This window comes from Pangasianodon hypophthalmus, chromosome 19 (assembly GCF_027358585.1).
Source record: "Pangasianodon hypophthalmus isolate fPanHyp1 chromosome 19, fPanHyp1.pri, whole genome shotgun sequence".
NCBI classification, from domain to species: domain Eukaryota; kingdom Metazoa; phylum Chordata; class Actinopteri; order Siluriformes; family Pangasiidae; genus Pangasianodon; species Pangasianodon hypophthalmus.
The window spans coordinates 4701629-4723795 of NC_069728.1; the positions used below are offsets into that span (position 1 = coordinate 4701629).

Sequence of the window (22167 nt, forward strand, 5' to 3'; positions counted from 1 at the left end):
TCAGCATAAGCATATGCAAACTTTTTCACTGGACTTGAAATAAAATCCATTAATTGTGGTGTTTAATATGAGTATTTTCTGTCTACAACTCGTCCCATTTAGGCACCTCGTCTTCTTCATGGGAATCAGTCAGCGCAGCTGATCCTCCAGGCAGCGTTTCCTCTCCAGCAGCAGAACGCCTTCGCCGCAACCACACAACAGCAGCAGCAGGTGCAGCAGCAGCAGCTCCAACAGCAACATCAGCACCAACAGCAGCTTCAGCATCAGCAGCAGCAGCAGCAGCTGGCTTCTCATAGGCCAGACAGCATGTTGGACCGCTCCAATGCCCCGCCTCAGTAACCCGGCACCAGCCAATTGCGTGGCGAGGACCGAATCTGACCTCTGTTGTGCAGGGCGACGAAGGACGAGTATTTGCAGTATTCAAACTGTACCTGTTATTTGGCGCAAAGCAAAAGGTGCTGTTGTGTCTCTGCGCCCTACATGTCATCCCTCACCAAGTTCTGGATGCTTGCACTGAATTCTGGGAAGTATAGCCCACACTGGCTGAGTGGTTAGTAAGCTAGCAAGGGAGCCCTTGGTTTATTTTTTACCAACCGAATCAAGATAAGAGGCAAGGCAAGTTGTGAGGTGGGCCGTCTTTCATTCACACATTCACATATTAATTTATGTAGAACGCTCCAGTTTGTGGACTGGAGGTGATTCAAGACTTCAGAGAAGTCCTGTAGGACAAATGGCACCACATCCATTTGTTCTTCTCCATTCATATCCTCCCTTCCCTGCTCTCTTCTTTTCATCTTTGTGTTTTCCATGTAAAAAAAAAAAAAAAAAAAAAAAAAAGTAATTATGGGTCAGAAAATATTTTTAAGATGTTCATGTGGATTCAGCTTTTATTGTATAGTACACCTGTAAATTAATATGTAAATATACAGACAAAACAAAGAGAAACTAATATTTTATATTGATGCATGACACGAAAAAAGAGTGTAGTCTGTTATTTGTAGCTTTGAATATACTTTTTTCTAGTATTCAAAGGAAAAAAGAAAACACTTAATGGCTGATGCCTTCACGGACTTCCTCTTTGCCGTGGGGTGTGTGTGTGTGTGTGTGTTTGTGTGTGTTTGTGTGTGTGTGTGTCTGTCTGCAAAGCGGGCAGTGCTGGTTCTGATTCGTGTGTCACAGTTTGTTTAAAATGACACCTTCATATTTTCATAACACTACTACATGTAACCAATTTATTAATCTGTAAACTGTACAGATATTTTACATTTGTATATATCAGAGAGAGCAGGCTGTGGATTCAGATGGAGATATAGATTCATAATATATTATGATAAATGTGGAGTATTTAACGCGTTAATGCAGCGTTAATCAGGAGCTTTCAGGAAAGTTGACCATGACATACTCAGGTGTCAGATGTCAGTTTAGATGCTTATACATGATGAGTAAGTTGCATAAGCATATATTATGGTTTCATGGCCACATACTGTATAATATATATATAAACCCACACAGTGCCAAGCCATAATTTAAGCTATATTAATTTTACAGTAATATGTAAGCTATGATAAATATATAAATATATCACTGTAATTTTAACCAACATGAAATTTAGCCTTACCAAACCAAACCTCATTGTCGCTAGTAAATCTTAGCACATGATCCTGTATTTGCACGGGTTTAATAGGTTTTTTTTTTCTTCTTCTTCTTTTTTTCCTGAGATTTTCTTAGATTTTGGCTGAGCTTGAGCATGCTTTAAGCAAAATGGAGTCAGCTACCATGATACAGCTACGTGTAGAGAAATCAGGAATGTATGGTGTAGGGTCTTCAGACCTCGTTGATGATGACTGTGATGATAATCTTGTATCTGGTGCGGTCTTTCGTACTAGACAAATTTTCCTGACTCTCAAATGTCCCAAAAAGAGAACATTAGCACTTATATTTGTATGGCACTTTACATTTAGCTCTGTGGAACTTTAAACCTAGGCAAGGTCTTAATTAGTTGAAGTGTCCCTAATGAAATGGGGAAAAAAAAAAAATTACTTGCTTTTCAAGTAGTGTCTCCCCGTCCTGACAGCTCTGTTCTCAGTTACAATAGTAGCAGTGATGTATAGCAGACATCTCTGGACAAACCAGTCTGTGGTTTGTTATGGACTTATCACTTACTATGGCTAATAAGATATGACACGTCATGTAACAGTTTTGTAAAATACTAGAAAAAAGTTACGTAATGTTACAAAATTGGCACAGTGCTTAGTGTTCCACCTCACAGCTCCAGGGTCCCCGGTTCATCCTGAGCTTGGGTTACTGTCATGTGGAGGGTATTGTGTTCTCCCTATATCCAGGTTTTCTGGTTTCCTCCCACCTCTAGAAAACCTGCCAGTATGGTGGACTGGATACTCTATAAATTATCCCTTGGTGTGAATGTGTGTGTGCGCACTTCCCATTCCCATTATTCCTGGGATAGGCTCCGGATCCACAGTGAGCCAGACAAGGATAAAGTGTTTACTGAAAATGAATGAATAAATGTAGGAGTGGTAGAAAACCAGCCCTGCGTGAATTTAGTTTGCTTCTGGAGTGGAGGCTTTGCTAGTTCTCTTCTCCTGCTTGCACGTTAAACTATCATGAATGTTAGGAAGGTTATGACCTTGCTTAGGTGTCATTTAAAATTTGGACAATCACACATTTTAGGAACCCAAAATTTTGTTCAACTTTAGATTTCTTTGAATAAACGATAGCACTTAGATACACTATCTGGCCAAAAGTATGTGGACACCTGACCGTCACACCCAAATGTGATTCTTCCCCAAACTGTTCCCACAAATTTGGAAGCACACAATTGTATAGAATGTCTCTGTGTGCTGTATCATTACAATTTCCCTTCACTGGAGCTAAGAGGCTTAAACCTGTTCCAGCATGACGATGCCCTGACCTCAACCCCACTGAACACCTTTGGGATGAACTGGAACACCAACCAAAGTCTAGTGGAAAGCCTTCGGTTGGTGTTTGCACCTGACATCAAGACAAATTCCTAGTAATGTAGAGTGTCCTTTACTGTACCTGGCAATAAATTGTTTCTGATTCTGATTTCTGATTCAGAAGAGTGGAAACTATTATAACAGCAAAGGGAGAATAAATCTGGAATGAGATGTTCAACAAACACATATGGGTGTGATGGTCAGGTGTCCACATACTTTTGGCCATATAGTGTATATAGTCACCAATTTCTGTCTTGTCTTGAAGTGAAATGATGTCCTGTGTGACAAATCTGTTTTATATAAATAATAACGTTTACCTTTTGATGCGTGCATGACTTTATCTTACAAAAAGAGAAAAGGTTGATTTTTTTTTTTTTTTTTTTTCTGGGTAGTTCAAGTAGAAACGGGTTGCAATAATTCATATGTACTTCATATGAGACCTCAGCATGGCAGCACACAACTGGTCCCATGTTCCACTTTCTCAGGATCTTTCTGCCTCCAGCTGTTCAGAGTGCTGGTCCAATCACATGTTCACATTGCAGTATCTATCCAGTAGCACAGTTCTTCTAGCGCTTGTCGTCTGAATATCACGGTCTCTCCAAGGACGTCTATTAATCGGTTAGTTACTGTGAGTGAACCCAAATTAATTGGACAGATTGTCCAAGTCCACCAACAAAAACCGTTCGAAGACTATACTTTACAAACAAGGTTCCATAATTTTCTAGTGATACAAGGACGAAAAAACCTCACAATATAAGCTGGATTTCATCATTTCTTATGAACAGATATAAGCTGAATAGAATGTATTTTTGAAAATGAGAACCATTCTTAGTTGCCATGTCAGACTTTTAACATTTGGTGTATACTACATTATACTGAACTTTTTGGCAGTTTTTAGCAAATGTTCAAGATTTAGTACTGTATTTCCACCATTTCTTTTTTTTTTTTTGAATATAGTTCTCAGAGAGATGACCTAATGGCTGAGGAACACTTGAGTGGCAGTACTTTCACAGAATGAATGTAAGACAGCGTCACTTTGCAACCCATATACATAAGCTTAATCTTAACTCATCATGAACAAATATTTTAGAGCAGCATATAACCTGTTGAAATATATATTTTTCTATGACTAGACCAGACTATTGGAAAGATTTTGAAGAGAAAGACTATATGACTATATATATAATCTGTTAGGAAAGGGAACAGTAAATATTAGCTGAGTTTATAGGATAATGTTCGACTTAAAGGATTTAAACAAACTTTGACACACTAGAGAACCAGATTGAATTGTTTTCTCACGATGCAGTTGGGCTCAGGCCAGAGCTGTTCCTCCCCTCAGTCTGTTGTGAATGAGCAAGATGGAGTGATGTGTGAGCATCATAATATAACATAATTCAAAATACTGCTGAAGGAAAGATTTTCAAGTATGACCTTTAACATATGGACATTTATACTCAACGTGTCAGTGATTAACATATAGTTGCTGTCCTTTTTTTTTTTTTTTTTTTTTAATCTACATTTTTTGCTTTTAGTATATTTTTTTTAATCTCTAGTGTTGATTTAGTCAGACATTTAAAGCAAAAAACAAAAAAACAAAATGCACAATTAGTCAACAGTAAACACCATGTAACAGTTCATGACAATGAAGTGAAATTTGTGAACACTAAGGACAGCTTGGTAAAAGGCGTCTCATGGGGACTGTCTCCTGTGTCTTCATTTACGAATACATCTCGGAGAATCAGTGCCGTTTGCAGTAGATCATATGTCCTTATATTCAAAATTACTAGTAAATGCAAAGACATTTGACCATAAGCCCAAATCCTGTTAATTTATTACTTTCTTTATTCCAGAATAAGCTTCACCAGTCAGGGAGGATGAAAGCTGCCTCTCGCTGTATTATTAGTATTATTATTATTATTATTATACAGCAACACTAATTTCACAACTTGGCGTTTGATCACTCCTTTTGTAGACATTTTTTAACGTCATTTTAAAAGAGTAAAACAGTGAGGACTGGTTTCCTTGGAATCTGCATGCTAGTTGTCAAGGACAGCGATGATAAGTTAATGTCTGGCATGTACAGGAGGCAGTGTGTGTGTGTGTGTGTGTGTGTGTGTTTTAGGCTATAGTCATAGGTGAATACTAAACATGGCTGCCTCCAGCTAGTTTCAGACAGTCAAGCCCACATCAGTTACCGGCGCTCTCTCTCTTTCTCTCTCTCTCTCTCTCATGCTCTTCTTTTTTCTTTAAAGTGAACACTTGAAATATCATGATCTCCATGCACCTTTCACGAGTCAGCCACCGAACATGTTCAACCAGGTGTCCCGGAATGTTTCTCTGGCATTCAGTATAATTTTAAATTTGTCAGATGGTGTGAAGTCATTTTTTTAATGTATCCAAAGAGCTGCAATTAAAAATAAGAACACGTTAAAAAAATCTTAAAGATTTTTGTTTCTTTAAACCTTAAGGTTTTGCTAGTCCTTGAAGTACTTGAAACCCTAATGAAAAGGAGCTGGTTAATGAATTAATGTTCTGTAGTTTCAGCAAGCACACTAAAGGTTGTAGATGTCCCTCACTGTCTTCTTGTTTGTGTGACACTTTTTGTTTTGCAGAACATTTCTGGTTGGCTCATGAAATCAACCTGGTCAGTACATGGGTTATGGGGTGGGAGGGGCTTAATGAAATCCTTTCACAGTGCATTTAGGTTGAACATTTTTTGCAGCTGATTATGGTCCACAACATGACTTGAACAGAACGATGCTGTAGAGGATGAAGGGAGGGAGGATGAAGGCTGTGTGCTTTGTAAAAGGTGCTGTAATATCAGTGTATGTGCTGCATTGGGTTCATTTGATGGGCCATGCTAACAACCATAACAGGCTTTTGAAGCGAATGGTGCAGTTTGCTCTCCTTACTCAATTTTCAAAAAAATAAACATATATTTTAAAACCGTATATCTCACACCAACATGTGTTCTCTAAATGTGTTCTATGCTATTTTTGGTAAATAAAACACTTTATCTGATGTGTGACTAAGCCTAAAATTTGTGTAATTCAAGAGATCAGTGCTAATTTTGTTCATTGTGTTTGGATCTGTTCAGATTTCCCTCCACAGGCTTTTTATTTTTCTTCAAATCTGATTTGTCCACATTAAAATCCAGAGACATTCAGTTCTGTAGGCAAAATTCAAGAAATCTGTGTGTACACTTAATGCTCGACATCACCCTGAGTCATACTTACATGAAGTGAAAATGAGGTCATTTTAAAACACTGCTTCATTTAAAGCCCTTCAGCAAATTGTTTCATTTGCATTGCTTCCTGTATCAAGACAACTACAGGCATAAAAAGCCATACTGTCAGATTTTAATTTATTATTTACAGGAATTATTTTACAGTCAACTCCTCTGCACAATGTATATTGAATTACTTGCCATTCACAGATGAATAAGTCCAGTCAAATATTGACAAAGAAATAAGTCACCTTAAACTGTACAAAACCCAGCAATGTCTTCCCTGACAGTTCTACAGTACTTGGACAACAGGAAAAAAAAAAATCAATGCTCTGATGATGAATAAAAAAAAAAAAAGTTATATTTCCTAGACCAGCTATTCATTTTCCTGGAAGTGGAGTACTGAATAAATGATCAAATATAAAAGGGATTTTTGCTAAAAATTGCTGCTGGCTTCTTAATAGAGCTTAGCTGAGGGAGGTTTTTTTTTTTTTTTTTTTAATGGATGCAGCTGGAGTACAGGACTAGTTTACATTTCTTACTAAATGATTAAAACAAATTCTTCAGACATTAAGGAAAATGATTTATGCTTCATTTGTGTTCCGAATGGAGTTGCTTTACCAAGATGCATCTCCTCACTGAAGTTTGCCTCTTTAGATCTGCACTGGAGCTGCAAGGATGAAGCAGTTAACAAGTAAGGGAGGTTTATGACCAGCAGTTTGGGTGGGATATAGCCATGAGATACAGAACGGCTGATATCTTTTGTACACTTTTCAGGCCACAACATTCAGGATCTTGAAAGTTGCGATCTGACTGGCGTTCCCTGTTTTTGTTCCAGTAGGAATACAAACTCTTGCATACCACAACACCGAGGTTTTCAGACCAAGATAGAGTAACGGAATACAGTCTAAGCATTAATAAATAGTTTTTCTTGACGCAACTGGTCATCAAAAGTAGGTGGGGTTCTTATCTGCGTTCACTGCTGAAACGTACCATGCTCGCTAACAAAGCTTAGAGTTCTGGCTTGCGAGACCTGCATTTTACTGAAAACTCCCAGGAGTGAAAGGACACGGTGATATACAGAACTGGGCACTTGCTCCTTGCATGTGCTGATAACTGAGTTGCACTGTAAGGCTGTAACCTGAATGCACACGTCGCATTCAAACAGCCTGAGGAGCTCATGCACACTGACTGTAGGTTTATGGTCATGATAGGAAGAGAAAACTATGTGAAAGAAGAAACAGTGAATTTGATAGGACAGAAGTATAGGAAATTAAACTGTTATTACAGGACACACATCACATAATTAGGAGGAAGAAAACAAACTAACCAAAATAAAAACCAATGCAGCGTCTGTGACTGGGTCTAAACAGTAACACTTTGCTTTCACACACACTCAAACACGCGCCACCATTCAATGGCGGATTTTGCGTACAGTCTGTCTTTGTGAATACAGCACTTCGGAGCTGGTATTTACAGACTGAGCCCAGAAAGTATGTCCTCTTATCAGAATCCAGTATCCGGCTTGATGAAGAGGGCCGAGAAAGCAAAGGCGAGAAACACGATTCCACCGATGATTGTAACTGTGGAGATAAACGCAGAAATTAAGTCTTAACTGTCAATGAACACTGCATTGATTAATCTGCTCTCTAAGGCAAATCTTACCTGTCCTGACTGATATTTTCTGAGCCACCATCCTTCCACCAACCACAGCCAGGCCTGTGCAGAGGCAATGTCCCAGAGTTCCACCCACCGCCACTCCGAATGGATCCTGCAGCAAACAATTCGGTATTGAGAAATACACCCAGGTAGATATATAAGCGTTTTCTGTCTACTTTTTGAGCTTTCATTTCTCCAAATCCTATCATGTGCACTGCTTCTACAGGCAAGAGATAAAGACCTATATTTACATGAATGTGTGCTTGCTGCAGGGTTCTGGCTGCTAAGCAACAGTGCCAAAACGACAACAAAGTAATCCTGCATTTTAGTAATAATAAAACTAGTCCCTTCTCTCTGATCTCTGTGCTGGCATCGCTGACTCTGCAGCACTTCAAACTACAAATCATAAAGTGCCACTGAGCAAATCTGGACTCCAACTAATTACTATTGCACCCTCAGTCAGTCATTGCTAATGAATCATTAATTAATGGTTAAAATACTGTTAATTTACTGCTAATGATCAGACCAGCACACTTGCAGCAGTCCAGAATTAGTCCACTGAATTATGATCATTATCCAGTATTAGACTTCAATCCAGTATTAGACTTCAATTCTTTACACTGCTTTTTCTATATTTAGACCGGATCAGCACAGTTGCATCATGGGGCTTATGTCTGCATAAGATGATCATTTGATCCAGTATGCGTTAGGCGTACTAAAGTACTTAAGTTAGCACTTACAAAACCAAAAAAAAAAACCAAAAAAGTATTGTCTGAGTGCATGTCTATTACCTCCCCAGTAGAGTTTTTGGACTGATGGTATTCCTAGTTTGTGACCTAGTGAGCCAGTATCAGAATGTATTTTTGATAGACTTCAAAGCACTTTTGTAAGTCGCTCTGGATAAGGGTTTCTGCCAAATGCCATAAATGTAAATGCGTACAGATAACAGTACAGTTAATGTTTTCTTTTTAGACTGTAGTGTATAATATCAGTGCTGGAACAGGTAACATCTGTGCAGTTGCTACATTAAAATTTACTGTATCTACAACGGATGACAAATTAAAGGAAAATAATCAACCACCACAAGCTACCAGAACAGCTCCGATGCATCTTGGTCCAAGTCTCTGGAACTGTTCTGAACGGATGAATCAATCAGTCCAATCAGAATATATTGATTTGTTAACTGATTAAGCTAATTTGAGCATACATTGATAGATTTTATTTTACATTAATCAACTTAAACCTTTCTCCATATAGCTGGACAGAAAGCAAGGGTCGTGCGTTTTTTCAAGCGGGAAAAATCTAGATATGATGAGAGCTGTGAGATTGGGTGAAGGGGGTGGGGCTTCCGGGGTGTCAGTAAACACAGAAAAACCTGTCATTCCACATTCACATTCAGTTGGCTTATCTGACATTTTTATTGCATAGTTTTGAGTGATAACCCTTAACAGCATACGCCAATGTTAAAATGTGGAGTTCATATGAAAAATACGTAAAGGTTTGTGGGTCTGAAAATGTCTCCGCAGCACAATTTTTCCTTTCATTTGTCATCTGTGTGTATAAGCTCACTGATTAATTAAGTCCTAAAGGAACTAATGATTATCTAAGAAAATTTTTAAAAAAGGATATAGATAACATCTCTTACAATGGATATAAAAAGTTATATAAAAAAAAAAAGAAACCAAGATAAATCATGTCAGAACTTTTTCCACCCTCAATGTGAAATTACAACGTTTAAAAATTAAGTGAAAAACACTCAGAAACATTTTATGGAAAAATAGGAAAAATAAAAAAGTTGCAATAATCTGGTTGCATAATACTTTGTTGAAGCACCTTTCGATTTTCTTACACCACTCAGTCTTTTTGGGTAAGAGTCTATCAGCATGGTACATCTTGACTTGGCAATATTTTCTCACTCTTTCCATTTTAACAGGGGTGTGTGGACTTTCTATATCCATATCCATTGTTCATACTGTTATAATTTTCCATTTTTTGCCTCTTAACCTTATGTACGCCGTAAAGCTTAGTGGGAATGTGTGTGTGTGTTTGTGTGTGTTTGTGTGTGTTTGTGTGTGTGTGTGTGATTGCTGACCTCCCGTGCAGCCAGAACGATGGTGGCGAGCTGAGAGCGGTCACCCCACTCAGCGAGGAAAGTGAGTGTTAGTGCCTGGATGAAGATGGGTGAGATAAAATTGTGCCACTTTCTCTGAGGCAACATGGCCGCCGCTGTCCCCGCCTCTACATCAGGAGCCCCGTTGGCCAGTTTATAACGCTGAAGCTGGAAGTAAACACACCAGCCAGTCAGTCAACCAAAGCTCAGGTGAGGTGATGAAAAACATCACTCTCATTTAAGAAGGTCAATTCAACGTGATCAGCGGCTTCAGTTCAAACATTAGAACGTGATTTTGTTCGAACCAACAGCCAGGTAACGCACCTCCTCATCTTTCTTCTTAATCTCAGCCTGCACCTCTTCAAGCTCCTCCTGGCCTTCATCAGCGCTCATCCTCAGCCCCTCTCTCAGCATCCTCACGCCGAAGATGGCGAACAGCGCTGTGGAGATGTAGTAGGTGTAGATCCGTGGGATAATAGTGGTGGCGTAACCAAAGAGGACTAATGGCAGGACACAGATCAAAATCGCATGTTAGATGTACCTCTGTTGTACTGTTATTTCAGTCTGCAGCCCCTACAATATACTGTACTTACTCTACCAGGTAATTACATGCACTGTACACTCTGGTGCCTGTGGACCCAATGTAACAGATTTCTGCTGCCCCAAAGTATAGCTTTATGAATCATCTAACAGAAAAAAAAATGTAATTATATAAGCAATGATTAAATTTTCAATCCCTCCAAAAACAAAAAGTGACAAGACTGAGAAATAAGTTTTGTACACTTCCTAGTATTCCTTCAAAGAATGAGAGTTTAAGGGCTAATAGTGGTCCTGCCTGAATTTGCAATAAATGAGAGTTTAAGGAATAAAACATGATATGGTGTGCTGTTTAGAGGAAAATAATCTACATTGGAGTGGTGTGACGAGGCCTGACGTGAAGCTAATGTTGACTTTTTTTTTTTTTTTTTGTGAAACACGTTAGTTCCTGTTGACTCATGTTATAGCAGCTATAAACAGTCACTCCCTTACCAGTCTCTCTTTTCTTCTCTCTCATTAGAAGTTAGAGATATTAAAAAAATCTCATCATGTCTCTGTAAAACCACAGAGACATGATGGCCTTACATTTTCATGTCAGAAAATGAAAAGGGACAGAGCGCATCGATACGATTTGCCTTGCAGCCAGCACTACTCTCAGAGCCGTGCCGTTATAGAAGATGAATCAACACATTATAGAGCATACAGCATTATAAAACTATTTTATACCAAAGCGTTATTGAATCCTCAAATCTGATTGGTCAGATTTGAGGATTCAATAACGCTTTGGTATAAAATAGTTTTATAATGCTTTAATAAAACTGGCAGGAGAATTATCGTGTGAGACGGACACTGTAGGACTTCTGCACCAGGCAAGAAAACAAGTATCCAGTGCTGCTTTCAGTTAAAACATCTGTAGCTCATTTTAGCTCAACCATTACAGCCCATCAACTAGGACGCATGTAACATTAGGCCTAAGAGGGAATTGTTTTCGGTATCTGAATAAATTAATCTACAAGGTGTCCAAAAAGTCAGGAACCAAGAAGCACTACCTCTACCCTTTCATACAATGTTAATGCCATTTTCATCTGTAAGGAAAAAATAAATATAAAACCAATTGTAAATAAATAATAAGATAACAAAAATAATCATGTATATGTAGTTCAACAACCATTAGTTCTTGACTTTTCGGACACCCTGGATTTACACACACCTCTTTCCTTCTCTCAGATTCTCCAACCAAGGCTTACTTTTAAGTCCCGAGTGGCAGATTACTCAGCATTGTGGCACAAAAACCCAACAAACCTCTATTACAGCCTACAAATCCCCCCCACACACACAGTCGTATCACCCTCTCTCTGCTGCTGTCTAGTCTACTCATCCCATCCGATCTCCCTTTATATTATGTGTATTGGGTGTGGTATTCCTGTGGTTTTACAGTGTGTGTACAGTGTTCTTTGATTAGTATTTGAATGCATATCATGTTACACTAATACCCTTGTGCTCTGTGCATGTCATTTGCTTATCTTGATGGCTGAATTTGTAAAGTGACCATAAGCTCGGGAACGATACTATATAAATAAAACAATGCTGATATTAATAAATTGTCATTTCATGTTTCACCCATTGCACCCATCATTGCATTATGAGCTAAACGGTAAGTAAATGTGCTGTTTGAGGAGTTTTTTTTTCTGGGGCTAAAAACAAAATGCCCATGTTCTGCAGTACACATAATCTAGTTTAGGATTGATTGAAGAAGACGACGAAAAAAAAACCCACATTTGATATGTCCTTGTGAGTGACATGGATCAGATTCACGAAAAAGTGAAACGTCACTGCCTTTTTATCACAACCTCGGCCAACTTCTACATTTTCTTACTCATAAATAGCTTAACCAATTTCATTTCCAACAAATCAGGAATGTTTGTGCTGGAATATGTTTACAGGACAATAGCAACAAGTTCTATCTAGACAGTGTACTTTAGTTTTTAATTGAACTCAGTCAGATTTTGGTGAAAAGAGTCTGAAGAGATAGCAGTGTTTGCACTACTCATGCCTACTGCTCAACCTCAAAGTCTCTATTCACATAAGAACAAAGAAATCCTTGAGGTTAGGCTACCTGACAGGCAGGTCATGAGACCTAGCGCCAACATGGCCCCTGCCAAGACTGTGAGACGGTTATAGCGCATGGCCATGATGGCTGCGATGAAGAAAGTCTTATCTCCCAGCTCGGAGACGATGATGACCGAAATTGCTGCCACAAACGCATGGATAAATCCCAGGTTGCCTTTACTAGGCTCGTCTGGACTGACGGCTGGAGCTGCAGTTTGGCCGGTTGGAGCTTTCTGTAAAAACAGACAAAATTGTTATCACTATTTCATTGTAAATCAGTGCATATGACAAAGAAGAACAGTAAAGATGGCTTGCAGCAATATTAGCAGACCTTTGTTATGGGAAGAGAGAGTAAATTACAGACATACACGCAAACGTATGCATAGTACACGCAGCACAGATAGACGGTAAAGTGTGTGTATCATGTATGTCCTTTTAGACATGCCATGTCCACGTGTTTTACTGCTGTGTGCCAACTATTTCCCCAAAAAGTGGGGTCCAGGAAACACAACCAGTGGGATGTTAGAATAATGGAGCTCCTGATCTACAATTACAACCAAAGTTGTTGTTAATAATAATAATAATAATAATAATAATAATAATAATAGTAACAGTAGTAGTATTTCATTTCAAGTATTTCAAGTCTGACTAGTCACTTGAAAATGGGTTTCATTCAAATCTCAATGATTTACACAAGTAAAACATTTGAATCTTGCACTTTTTAATCGAAACAAGGAAGTAGTGTTAGCACAAGCTGTTTTGAATGAACAGTGTGGTGTTTTTGGGTTCTGTGGGTGTTGGATTCAGGTAGAAACCTGAAACCTTTTATGGCTCCAGTAAATAACTATAATCTGCCTAATTGTGCATCATGTGCTAAGAGTTGGATAAAGTTTATAAAGTTAATATGTAATGCCATTAAAGGTGGTCCATTGATGCGTTTCTTTTAACACTGAAAGGAATAATTGACTACCAACAGATAAAATAAGAGAAGCATACAGAAGGCAAAGAAGCTCGGCCTGTAGGCAGACAGCTAGCTAGCTAATTTATTTCAAATAAAGCAAATTAGCCTCGTCGCTACCACCAAGTTTACTGTCTAAAGTGAAACCTGAACTAGCCAGGAAACCAAAGTGAGTAAATTTTCCGCCGTGTATTTGGTGTTAAACTGTGAATGTTACCTCAGCAGGCTGCTGCACTTCAGGTAGTTTGTTCTCCTCTGGAAAGCCTGAGACTCTTTCTGCACTCAGCACACTTACAACCACGAGCACAAGCAACAGCTTCGCCTCAGCAGGCCGAGAAACGGCCCGGGGAGGCATTTTAAAAACTTATTTTATCTTATTATAGCTTATTTTTCTGACTTATGTATATACTTCTGATAATTATCTAGCCGGCTAAATCGCTAGCTGTGCTCATGTTCACGAAGCCGCTAAAACAAACTTGCTAGCTGTCGGGCGAATCTGATTGGTCTGTTTCGGAGATGACCCACACATGCTAGGACACGTCATGAAAATCTCATTCAGTGACGAGATTGCAAAAAAATGTGCCAATAAGGAACGGCGTTCAGCAAGTCAGGAAACACCACAGAAATTAAACTGCAGGCACGTTATAATAAACTAACAAGATAGCCTGCAGTTTCCTCAGTAGCAAACAGAGCTGCTTCGTTGTAAAGGTGTGTTTAATGCTGTTGTCGGATCGTGTTACTGAACTCGAAACCAGTCACTTTTAATGGTCATTTGTTGACTATTATAATGTTTACGTGTTTGTAGGGAAATAAAGCTCTACACAGCACTAGTTTTACGCCAACCCTGTTGTCTGGGACAGACTTTCCACCCTGACCACCTAACTTTAAGCTCAGCTGTTCCCACTAGCTGCATGTGTGGTTAAATGGACTCGTCTGACAGCTCGATGACGCATTTGCGGTTTGGTTTAGCACGATGGAGTTTACAATCAAATAAACAGGTTAATGAGAAACTAACTCAAAATAGGTACTGCATTGTTTTTTTTGTTGTTTTTTTTTGGCGACTGAGCAGAAATGCACACCAGAATAACGCTCACTACACTGTGCTGTTTACCGTGCTTTTATTTAAGTTCAAGTGGCTTTATTGTCATTTCAACCATATACAGCTGGTATAGTACACGGTGAAAAGAAACAACCTTCCTCCAAGACCATGGTGCTACATAAAACAACACAGAACTCACTAAAGACTACACAGAGATAACTAAAGACTACACAGAACTAACTAAAGACTACACAGAACTAAAGACTACACAAAGCTAGCTAAAGACTACATAGAGCTAACTAAAGACTAGACAGAACTAAGGACTACGCAGAACTAACTAAAGACTAGACAGAACTAAAGACTACACAAAGCTAGCTAAAGACTAGACAGAACTAAAGACTACACAGAGCTACATGAGACTACACAGCACTAACTAAAGACTAGACAGCACTAACTAAAGACTGCACAGAACTAACTAAAGACTAGACAGCACTAACTAAAGACTACACCGAACTAACTAAAGACTACAAAGACATACATACATAAAGTGCACGTGTGCAATAGTGCAACAATTACTAAACAGTACAATGGGCACAGTAAAGGACAGTGCAGCGCTGACCAGTAATAATAAATGTTGTAAATGTAAATATGACATACTAATTAGCAGCTAAATGCAGGTGGTCAATACAGTATTTTGTTTACAGTGTTTCAGCAGCAATTTAAGAAAGAAATGTGGAAAAAATTGCAGAGATAGTGGAATGGATAGGGTGTTCAGTTGAGTGTGTGTGTGTGTTGTCAGGCCAGTCTTTGAATACTGGGGAGTCTGATGGCTTGGGGGAAGAAACTGTTGCACAGTCTGGCCGTGAGGGCCGAATGTATGAGGGGTGCGTGGGAACATCCACAATGCTGGTGGCTTTGCAGATGTAGCGTATGGTGTAAGTGTCTGTGATGGAGGGAAGAGAGACTCCGATGAACTTCTCAGCTGTCCTCATGATCTGAAATGGTGCGATTTCCAAACTGCACCTCCTCTGCGTATGCTGACTCGTCATTCTTGCTGATGAGACCCAGTACGATAGTGTCATTGGCGAACTTGATGTGATTTGAGCCGCACGTTGCTGCACAGTCGTGAGTCAGCAGAGTGAACAGCAGTGGACTGAGCACACAGCCCTGCAGGGCCCCAGTGCTCAGTGTGGTGGTGTTGGAGATGCTGCTCCAGATCCCGACTGACTGAGGTCTCCCAATCAGGAAGTCTAGGATCCAGTTGCAGAGGGAGGTGTTCAGGCCCAGCAGGCTTAACTTTCCAATCAGGTGCTGAGGGATGATTGTGTTGAATGCTGAACTGAAGTCCATGAACAGCATTTGAACGCAAGTGTCCTTTTTGTACAGATGGGTGAAGGCCAGATGGAGGGTGGTGGCTGTTGAGTGACGATACGCAAACTGCAGGGAGTCCAATGAGGGGGTAGCAGGGTCTTGATGTGCCTCATGACGAGCCTCTTGAAGCACTTCATGAGGATGGGTGTGAGTGCGACGGGACGGTAGTCGTTGAGGCAGGACACTGAAGACTTCTTCGGCACGAGGACGATTGTGGAGGCCTTGAAGCACGTTGGAATGATGGCGCTGCTCAGGGAGATGTTGAAGATGTCAGTGAGACATTCTGCACCTCAGATGGAGCGTAGAAGTTGTTCAGTGCTTCTGGAAGGGCGGCATCACTGTCACATGCAGGTGATGGCCTGGATGCCCTGCCACATGTGCTGCGTGTCGCCGCTGTCCTTGAAGTGGCTGTGGATTTTCTGCACATGTGCAAAACGCGCATGGAAAAAAGGCCCATTCCTGCTCACTAGCCAGTCTGTACTGCCACTTATGATTAAAAGTTAGTTAATAATCCCTGTGATGTTTTCTTCTTCTATTTAATATATTTTGAGTTTTGTTAATGGAATGTATTACTCTAATCTACTTTTTTGCTTAAAAAGAATTAATAATAATAAATAGGAGTGATGGGCAGAGCGCAGCTTTTGAGACAGTAACACATTTGAAGTGAATATGATTTAGAGCACAGGTTCCCAAACCCGGTCATGGAGAGCCCCCTGTCCTGTACATGTTAGTGTTTTCCCTGCTCCCAACACACCTGAATCAATTAATCAGCTAATTAACAGCCCTTCCTGAGCTGAAGTGGGTGTGTTAAAGCAGGAAATACACTAAAATGTGTGTAACTCCAGGACCAGGGTTGGGAATCTGTGATTTAGAGCATTGAAGTATTTGACACTCAGCTCTATACAGACCTCTGCTGGACAATAAACAATCTTACACCACTCCTGTGATCACTAGATGTAATGATAACTCTATAGAAGCAAGCATGCAGACTCTAGAAAGGTGAGCAACTCAACAGAAACGATATAGCTGTTAATGTATGGAGGTATGAATGAGGACTTTCTGAAGATTAACATTTGATTGACAGCTGATATACACTCACTGTACACTTTATTAGGAACACCTGTACACCTACACATTCATGCAATTATTTAATCAGCCAATCATGTGGCAGCAGTGCAATGCATAAATTCATGCAGATACGAGCCAGCAGCTTCGGGTAATATTCACATCAACCATCAGAATGAGGAAAAATGTGATCTCAGTGATTTTGACTGTAGTGTGATTGTCAGTGCCAGACGGGCTGGTTAGAGTATTTCTATAACTGCTGATCTCCTGGGATTTTCAAGCACAACAGTCTCTAGAGTCTACTCAGAATGGTGCAATAAAGAAAAAACATCCAGTGAGCAGCAGTTCTGCGGACAGAAATGCCTCGTTAATGAGAGAGTTCAACAAAGAATGGTCAGACTGAATCGAGTTGACAGAAAGGCTACACCAACCCAGATAACCACTCTGTACAATTGTGGTGAGCAGAAAAGCATCTCAGAATGCACAACACATCAAACCTTGAGGCAGATGGGTTACAATATCAGAAGACCACACTGGGTTCCACTTCTGTCAGCCAAGAACAGAAAGCTGAAGCTGCAGTGTGCACAGGCTCACCAAAACTGGACAGTTGAAGACTGGAAAAACATAGCCTGATCTGATGAATCCTGATTTCTGTTGAATTGAGGCTGTTTTGAGAATATTTTCAAATATTCATCACACTGAGCCATTAACAACTAAATGTTCCTTATTCATTCCAAGTTGTGTATTATCAAAACGTTTCAAAATTCAATATCTAATTTTCTCATTAGCCTAATTATAGCAGGTGGAGTAGTGTAAATAATAATAAGTAACATAGCAAATTACATTGCTAGTCACAATTACACACAGAGGAACTTCATAATAAAGTAAAGTTAATAGAGTTTAGTGTGAACATGTAATTTGTACATTTGTATTTTCTCATCTATGGTCACTTCTTTCCTCACATTTAATTTCTTTGCCTCACTGTCATAACACTTAGACAAATTAGAGCAGCTGTATTCAAAGTTTTCTACTTGGTTTTGTTACAATGCTTAACTGTAGTGGACTTGGAAGTGCCCTTGGTAGTGCACTTGGTAGTGGTTTAGGGCAGCTCCTCGTTAGTATAGTGGACAGTATCTCCGCCTGTCACGCGGAAGACCGGGGTTCGATTCCCCGACGGGGAGAAACACTACTTTTCTCACCTTACTCTACCTCTACTACAACTCATCATCACAACACATTTACACATCAATACTCCAAATATACACTATATGGCCAAAAGTATGTGAACGCTAAGGAATAATTATATAATCAGGATAATCATCAAGATAATCCCATGTGTAACCATAAGTATGCAATAACCTATTCCACCCTCAATACCACGACTGAGGTGAGACCCTTGAGCAAGGCACCAAACCCCCAACTGCTCCCCGGGCGCCGCAGCAAAAAAAGGCTGCCCACTGCTCCGGGTGTGTGTTCACGGTGTGTGTGTGTGTGTGATCACTACTGTGTGTGTGCACTTGGATGGGTTAAATGCAGAGCACAAATTCCTAGTATGGGTCACCATACTTGGCCACACTTCACTTCACTTCACTTCACTTCACTTCATGTATAAGGTCATCTAAAGTTCAGTAACTAACTGTGTAAAGTACAGGTGGGTATCAATGTCTGGAGGCTCTCAGTGTCTGAAAAACATGGAGTGAACGGATGTACCGAGGCTGTGGAGATTAGGTCTTCCGCCACAATTAAAACTGAGAAATAATGGAGGCGGACAGCCTCCTTCGAACCACTTTCACCCTTAAATGGATCATGTTAAATTGTATAAAATGCCTAATTTTCTTTAATGAGCCAGTGTTGAGCCTTGTGTTGGAGGTTTAAAACATCTTGGGCCACCATCATCTGAAACAAAGGGATTTCCTAAAAATACTGGATAATTTGTGTGAAACCTGACCCAAAGTTTATCCTAAAGAGTTGTATTAAAGCCTAATATTCCCAAACAAACCATTCAATATTCTCATGTTCTTCTATATTTTTCAAATATTCGTCACACTGAGCCATTAACAACTCAATGTTCCTCATGTTCCTGGCAATAAAGCTCATTCTGATTATTCATTCCGTTCAAAACGTTTCATTCAGACCTGCATATGATCAAATGTTTCCAATTTCATCAATTCATCAATTTAATCATTAATGTACATGTATGATTACACTCACATCTGCTAGGAGTGTAACATTTTAATAACCTTAAAATTGTGGATTTAGTGTGAACATGTAATTTGTATTTTCTTGTCTATGGTTACGTCTTTCCTCATATCTAACCAGCTGAATGATTTAATTTCTTTGTCTCAGTGTCATAACACCTACATAAATTAGAGCAGATGTATTCAGATGTATTTCTCCATGGTATTGTTACAATACTTAACTGTAGTGGACTTGGAAGTGCACTTGGTAATAGTTTAGGGCAACTCCTCGTTAGTATAGTGGACAGTATCTCCGCCTGTCACGCGGAAGACCGGGGTTCGATTCCCCGACGGGGAGGCTTCCTGTTTATGCATCAATAAATAGGCTGATATCCCCAATATACACTATATGTATATGTATATGCTGTGTTTCACAACCAAGTTATTTTTTCTTTTCAACAATCCACCTCTGCCTCTCAGCCTCATAGAACGGGGACTGCTGAAACTCTGTCCATGTCATCTGTGCATTCATTCCCTGCGCCTGATACAGGGAGAGCACTTTAGCAGGACAGTAAATGTATTTGCCTGCCACTCCAGGGAAACCAGTGTGGATATGAGGACTATTTGGACCTTGTTTTAGCGGCTGGTGGCAGAACCTGCACAGACGACCAGAAGGATGCTCCACTAATGATTTCCTCTTGCCTCTCTCTTCAATCACCCTCTTCCTCTCTGCCCCCCTCTGCTTAGAGGCCTCCAGCTCCCGCTGAAAGAAGGGAGTGTCTGCAAAATCTTCAAATGGCATCCGGGGGTTGGTCAGGCCCTCAGCAGAGTATGTGTCAAAGACTTTCTTGGAGCAGTAGAAGTATTTCACTTCACCAGCCTGATAAAAGAAATGCACAGAGGAGCCATCACCCAGGTAACGAGACTTTGGCTGACCACAAGCTAAACAGGATCTAATTTGGGCTTTTTTTTGTGTCTGCTGTTGTTGCTGCAGTGCTGCCTGGTGCTTCTCTAGGATGTCTTTAACCATCTTCTCAACTGCTGCCTGGGTCAGAGGAACGTCTTCAGGAACACTCTTTGCAGGTGGATTGAACGGAGCAGGTGGCAGTACTGTCACTGGGACACTGATGGTTTCGCTGCCTGAGTGAAGACGCTTCCATAACTGTTGTGTCTCTAGGAGCTTTTCTGGGCTGGTGTTGAGAGAGGCATTTGTGTTTTTTTTTTTAGCAAGGTATTTTATGTACCTGTTTATGTGCTGTTTCGTGGTTGAGTGCAGAAGGCTGTTGGGGTCAGTGCAGGCACTCTGTACCATAGCAGCATAATCAGCATCCACCCTTTTAAGGAGATCCATGGTGCTTGGCCAGGAGACCATCGATGGCATTTCTCATTGGGTCCGTCCATCTGTTGTGGTCCAAGACAAAGACTCGACCACCTGTCTTAATGGGTCCAGTGCGAGCTGCACGGGGAGAAGCAGCTATAGGCAGTGGTGGTGTCCTGAGCAGTTCTACAGGAGATTCACAAAATTACTAAAGTGTTTATGCATATATGAGACAGACAGGTTACACACATTAGTATTAATAATGTAATTACCTGCATCTGACAGAAATTCCTCAGACCTTTGTTCCTTTACTGTCACAGGACTTGGAGTGGAAAATCGGTGAAACAAGACAATCTGTGGGGTGGTTTCTGGCTCTGCAGCAAGAGGAGTCTCAGCAGAAGAGGAATCATCTAACCATTCCTGAAATTGAGCAAAATTAGTTATCAGTTATTAAGTCATACAAATCTTTTTCTATATTATCAAATAAAAACTAAATGTAAAGGAGTACCTTAGATGGAATTGATGACTCAAAGCCAGATGAAGACTCCTCTTCAATCTCCACATCTCCTAGGGCGGACTTCTTGCACTTATGTTTGTCAAAGTCAAGAGGCACTGGTCGACAGCCTGGCTCCACATACTGTAGGCCAACCCTCTCTTCTGTGTCCCTGCTGGAGATATGCAAGACTGGATATTTGGGCTGCCCTGTCACTCACACAGGCCCTGTTTAACTCCATCAGTAACACAGGGTCAAACACTGCAGGTAGGACGACCCCCGGCTGCTTCAGGTCCATCAGCCTCTGATAATTCCAGCGTGCCACCCCAGTCATTCCCTGTGCCTGGAACAGTTCAGGAGAGACACGATTGCCTGTTACCCACTGAGCTTGGTGGAAATGAAACCCCTCCTGCTGTGAGGTGCCTCTGACAGGGATCCAAATGGGCACAGCAGCTCCTTCACCCTTTACATGATTGAGCTGTAACGTCCCCCCATGTCTGTAGAGGATTCCTTCCTCCACCTCAGGGTCACTCAGGCAGCCCCTAAGGATGTGTACACGCAGACCTTTAGCATTGAGAGTTTAAAAAGGAGGATGTTGTTGGGATCCTTTGCTAGATGGAAATGTTGAAGCACCTCTTCCACCCTCTGGACCAGCTCTCTGGGATGTGGAACTTTTGTCCTGCAGTGCTCTCTGATATGCTGCTTGGGGGGATTAGCAGGCTCAATACCACAGAATCTGTATGCATTTTTCAGTTTCTCCAGGTCACTCTGATCCACTACAGAGAAGGCAGCAGAGAGGAAATGGCAGAAAGAGCTATACTGAGGATGGTGTTCTGACACACACTCCCTGGTGAACCGCCGCATGCAGTGAAACAAGTCCAGTTTTACAATGATGTCCTCATTGTACTTCAGACAAGAGGCACATAAATTCCTGAGGTTCCCTGCGGTAACCTCTGCCACGATAGCTTCAGTGGTCCTCCAGGCATCCCACTGCAGGTGCTCATAAGGTGCTGGGTCCATGACTCTAAAAGCAGCACAGCAGTCCCTGAGTACATGAAAGGGAAATAAAAAATTTCAGTTAAATATATTCATTACCTTCGCTTACACTACTTGATGTGATGTGTGATGTG

The 22167-nt window shown here is 40.5% G+C and overlaps 3 protein-coding genes and 2 non-coding genes across 6 annotated transcripts in view; 3 read left to right on the forward strand and 2 right to left on the reverse strand.

Annotated features, from left to right (window-relative positions):
- Window positions 1-6596, forward strand: part of clocka (clock circadian regulator a) — a 67918-nt gene extending 61322 nt beyond the window's left edge. For both annotated transcript variants that reach the window (XM_034313930.2, XM_034313931.2), the window contains one exon: window positions 103-6596. In XM_034313930.2, coding sequence (XP_034169821.1) covers window positions 103-339 — 237 coding nt within the window. In that variant the 3' untranslated portion in view covers window positions 340-6596. The remainder of the gene's footprint in view (window positions 1-102) is intronic.
- On the reverse strand, window positions 6323-14087 carry tmem165 (transmembrane protein 165). Its single transcript, XM_026944659.3, has 6 exons — window positions 13792-14087; window positions 12624-12849; window positions 10295-10470; window positions 9953-10138; window positions 7867-7972; window positions 6323-7784 (listed from the first exon to the last, which is right to left on the reverse strand). The coding sequence occupies exons 1-6, from the start codon at window positions 13927-13929 to the stop codon at window positions 7708-7710; spliced, it is 909 nt and encodes a 302-aa protein (XP_026800460.3). The 5' UTR covers window positions 13930-14087; the 3' UTR covers window positions 6323-7707.
- A 4071-nt stretch (window positions 14088-18158) lies between these two features.
- On the forward strand, window positions 18159-18230 carry trnad-guc (transfer RNA aspartic acid (anticodon GUC)). The gene has a single exon. It is a non-coding gene; the product is annotated as a tRNA-Asp (tRNA).
- Window positions 18231-19512: 1282 nt separating this feature from the next.
- trnad-guc (transfer RNA aspartic acid (anticodon GUC)) lies at window positions 19513-19584 on the forward strand. The gene has a single exon. It is a non-coding gene; the product is annotated as a tRNA-Asp (tRNA).
- LOC117599779 (uncharacterized) lies at window positions 19534-21059 on the reverse strand. Its single transcript, XM_053242244.1, has 2 exons — window positions 20817-21059; window positions 19534-20730 (listed from the first exon to the last, which is right to left on the reverse strand). Exon 2 carries the CDS (start codon window positions 20605-20607, stop codon window positions 19669-19671), a length of 939 nt encoding a protein of 312 aa, XP_053098219.1. The 5' UTR covers window positions 20608-20730; window positions 20817-21059; the 3' UTR covers window positions 19534-19668.
- Between the last annotated feature and the right edge of the window lie 1108 nt (window positions 21060-22167).

Excerpts from the sequence above, each read along its gene's own strand:
- tmem165 (XM_026944659.3), bottom strand. The coding sequence starts at position 13,929 with ATGCCTCCCCGGGCCGTTTCTCGGCCTGCTGAGGCGAAGCTGTTGCTT. Across the intron at positions 10,139-10,294 it reads TTAAGAAGAAAGATGAGGAG|CTTCAGCGTTATAAACTGGC; the intron begins GTGCGTTACCTG and ends GTTTACTTCCAG. Across the intron at positions 7,973-9,952 it reads TCGTTCTGGCTGCACGGGAG|GATCCATTCGGAGTGGCGGT; the intron begins GTCAGCAATCAC and ends TGTTTGCTGCAG.
- LOC117599779 (XM_053242244.1), bottom strand. The coding sequence starts at position 20,607 with ATGCCATCGATGGTCTCCTGGCCAAGCACCATGGATCTCCTTAAAAGG.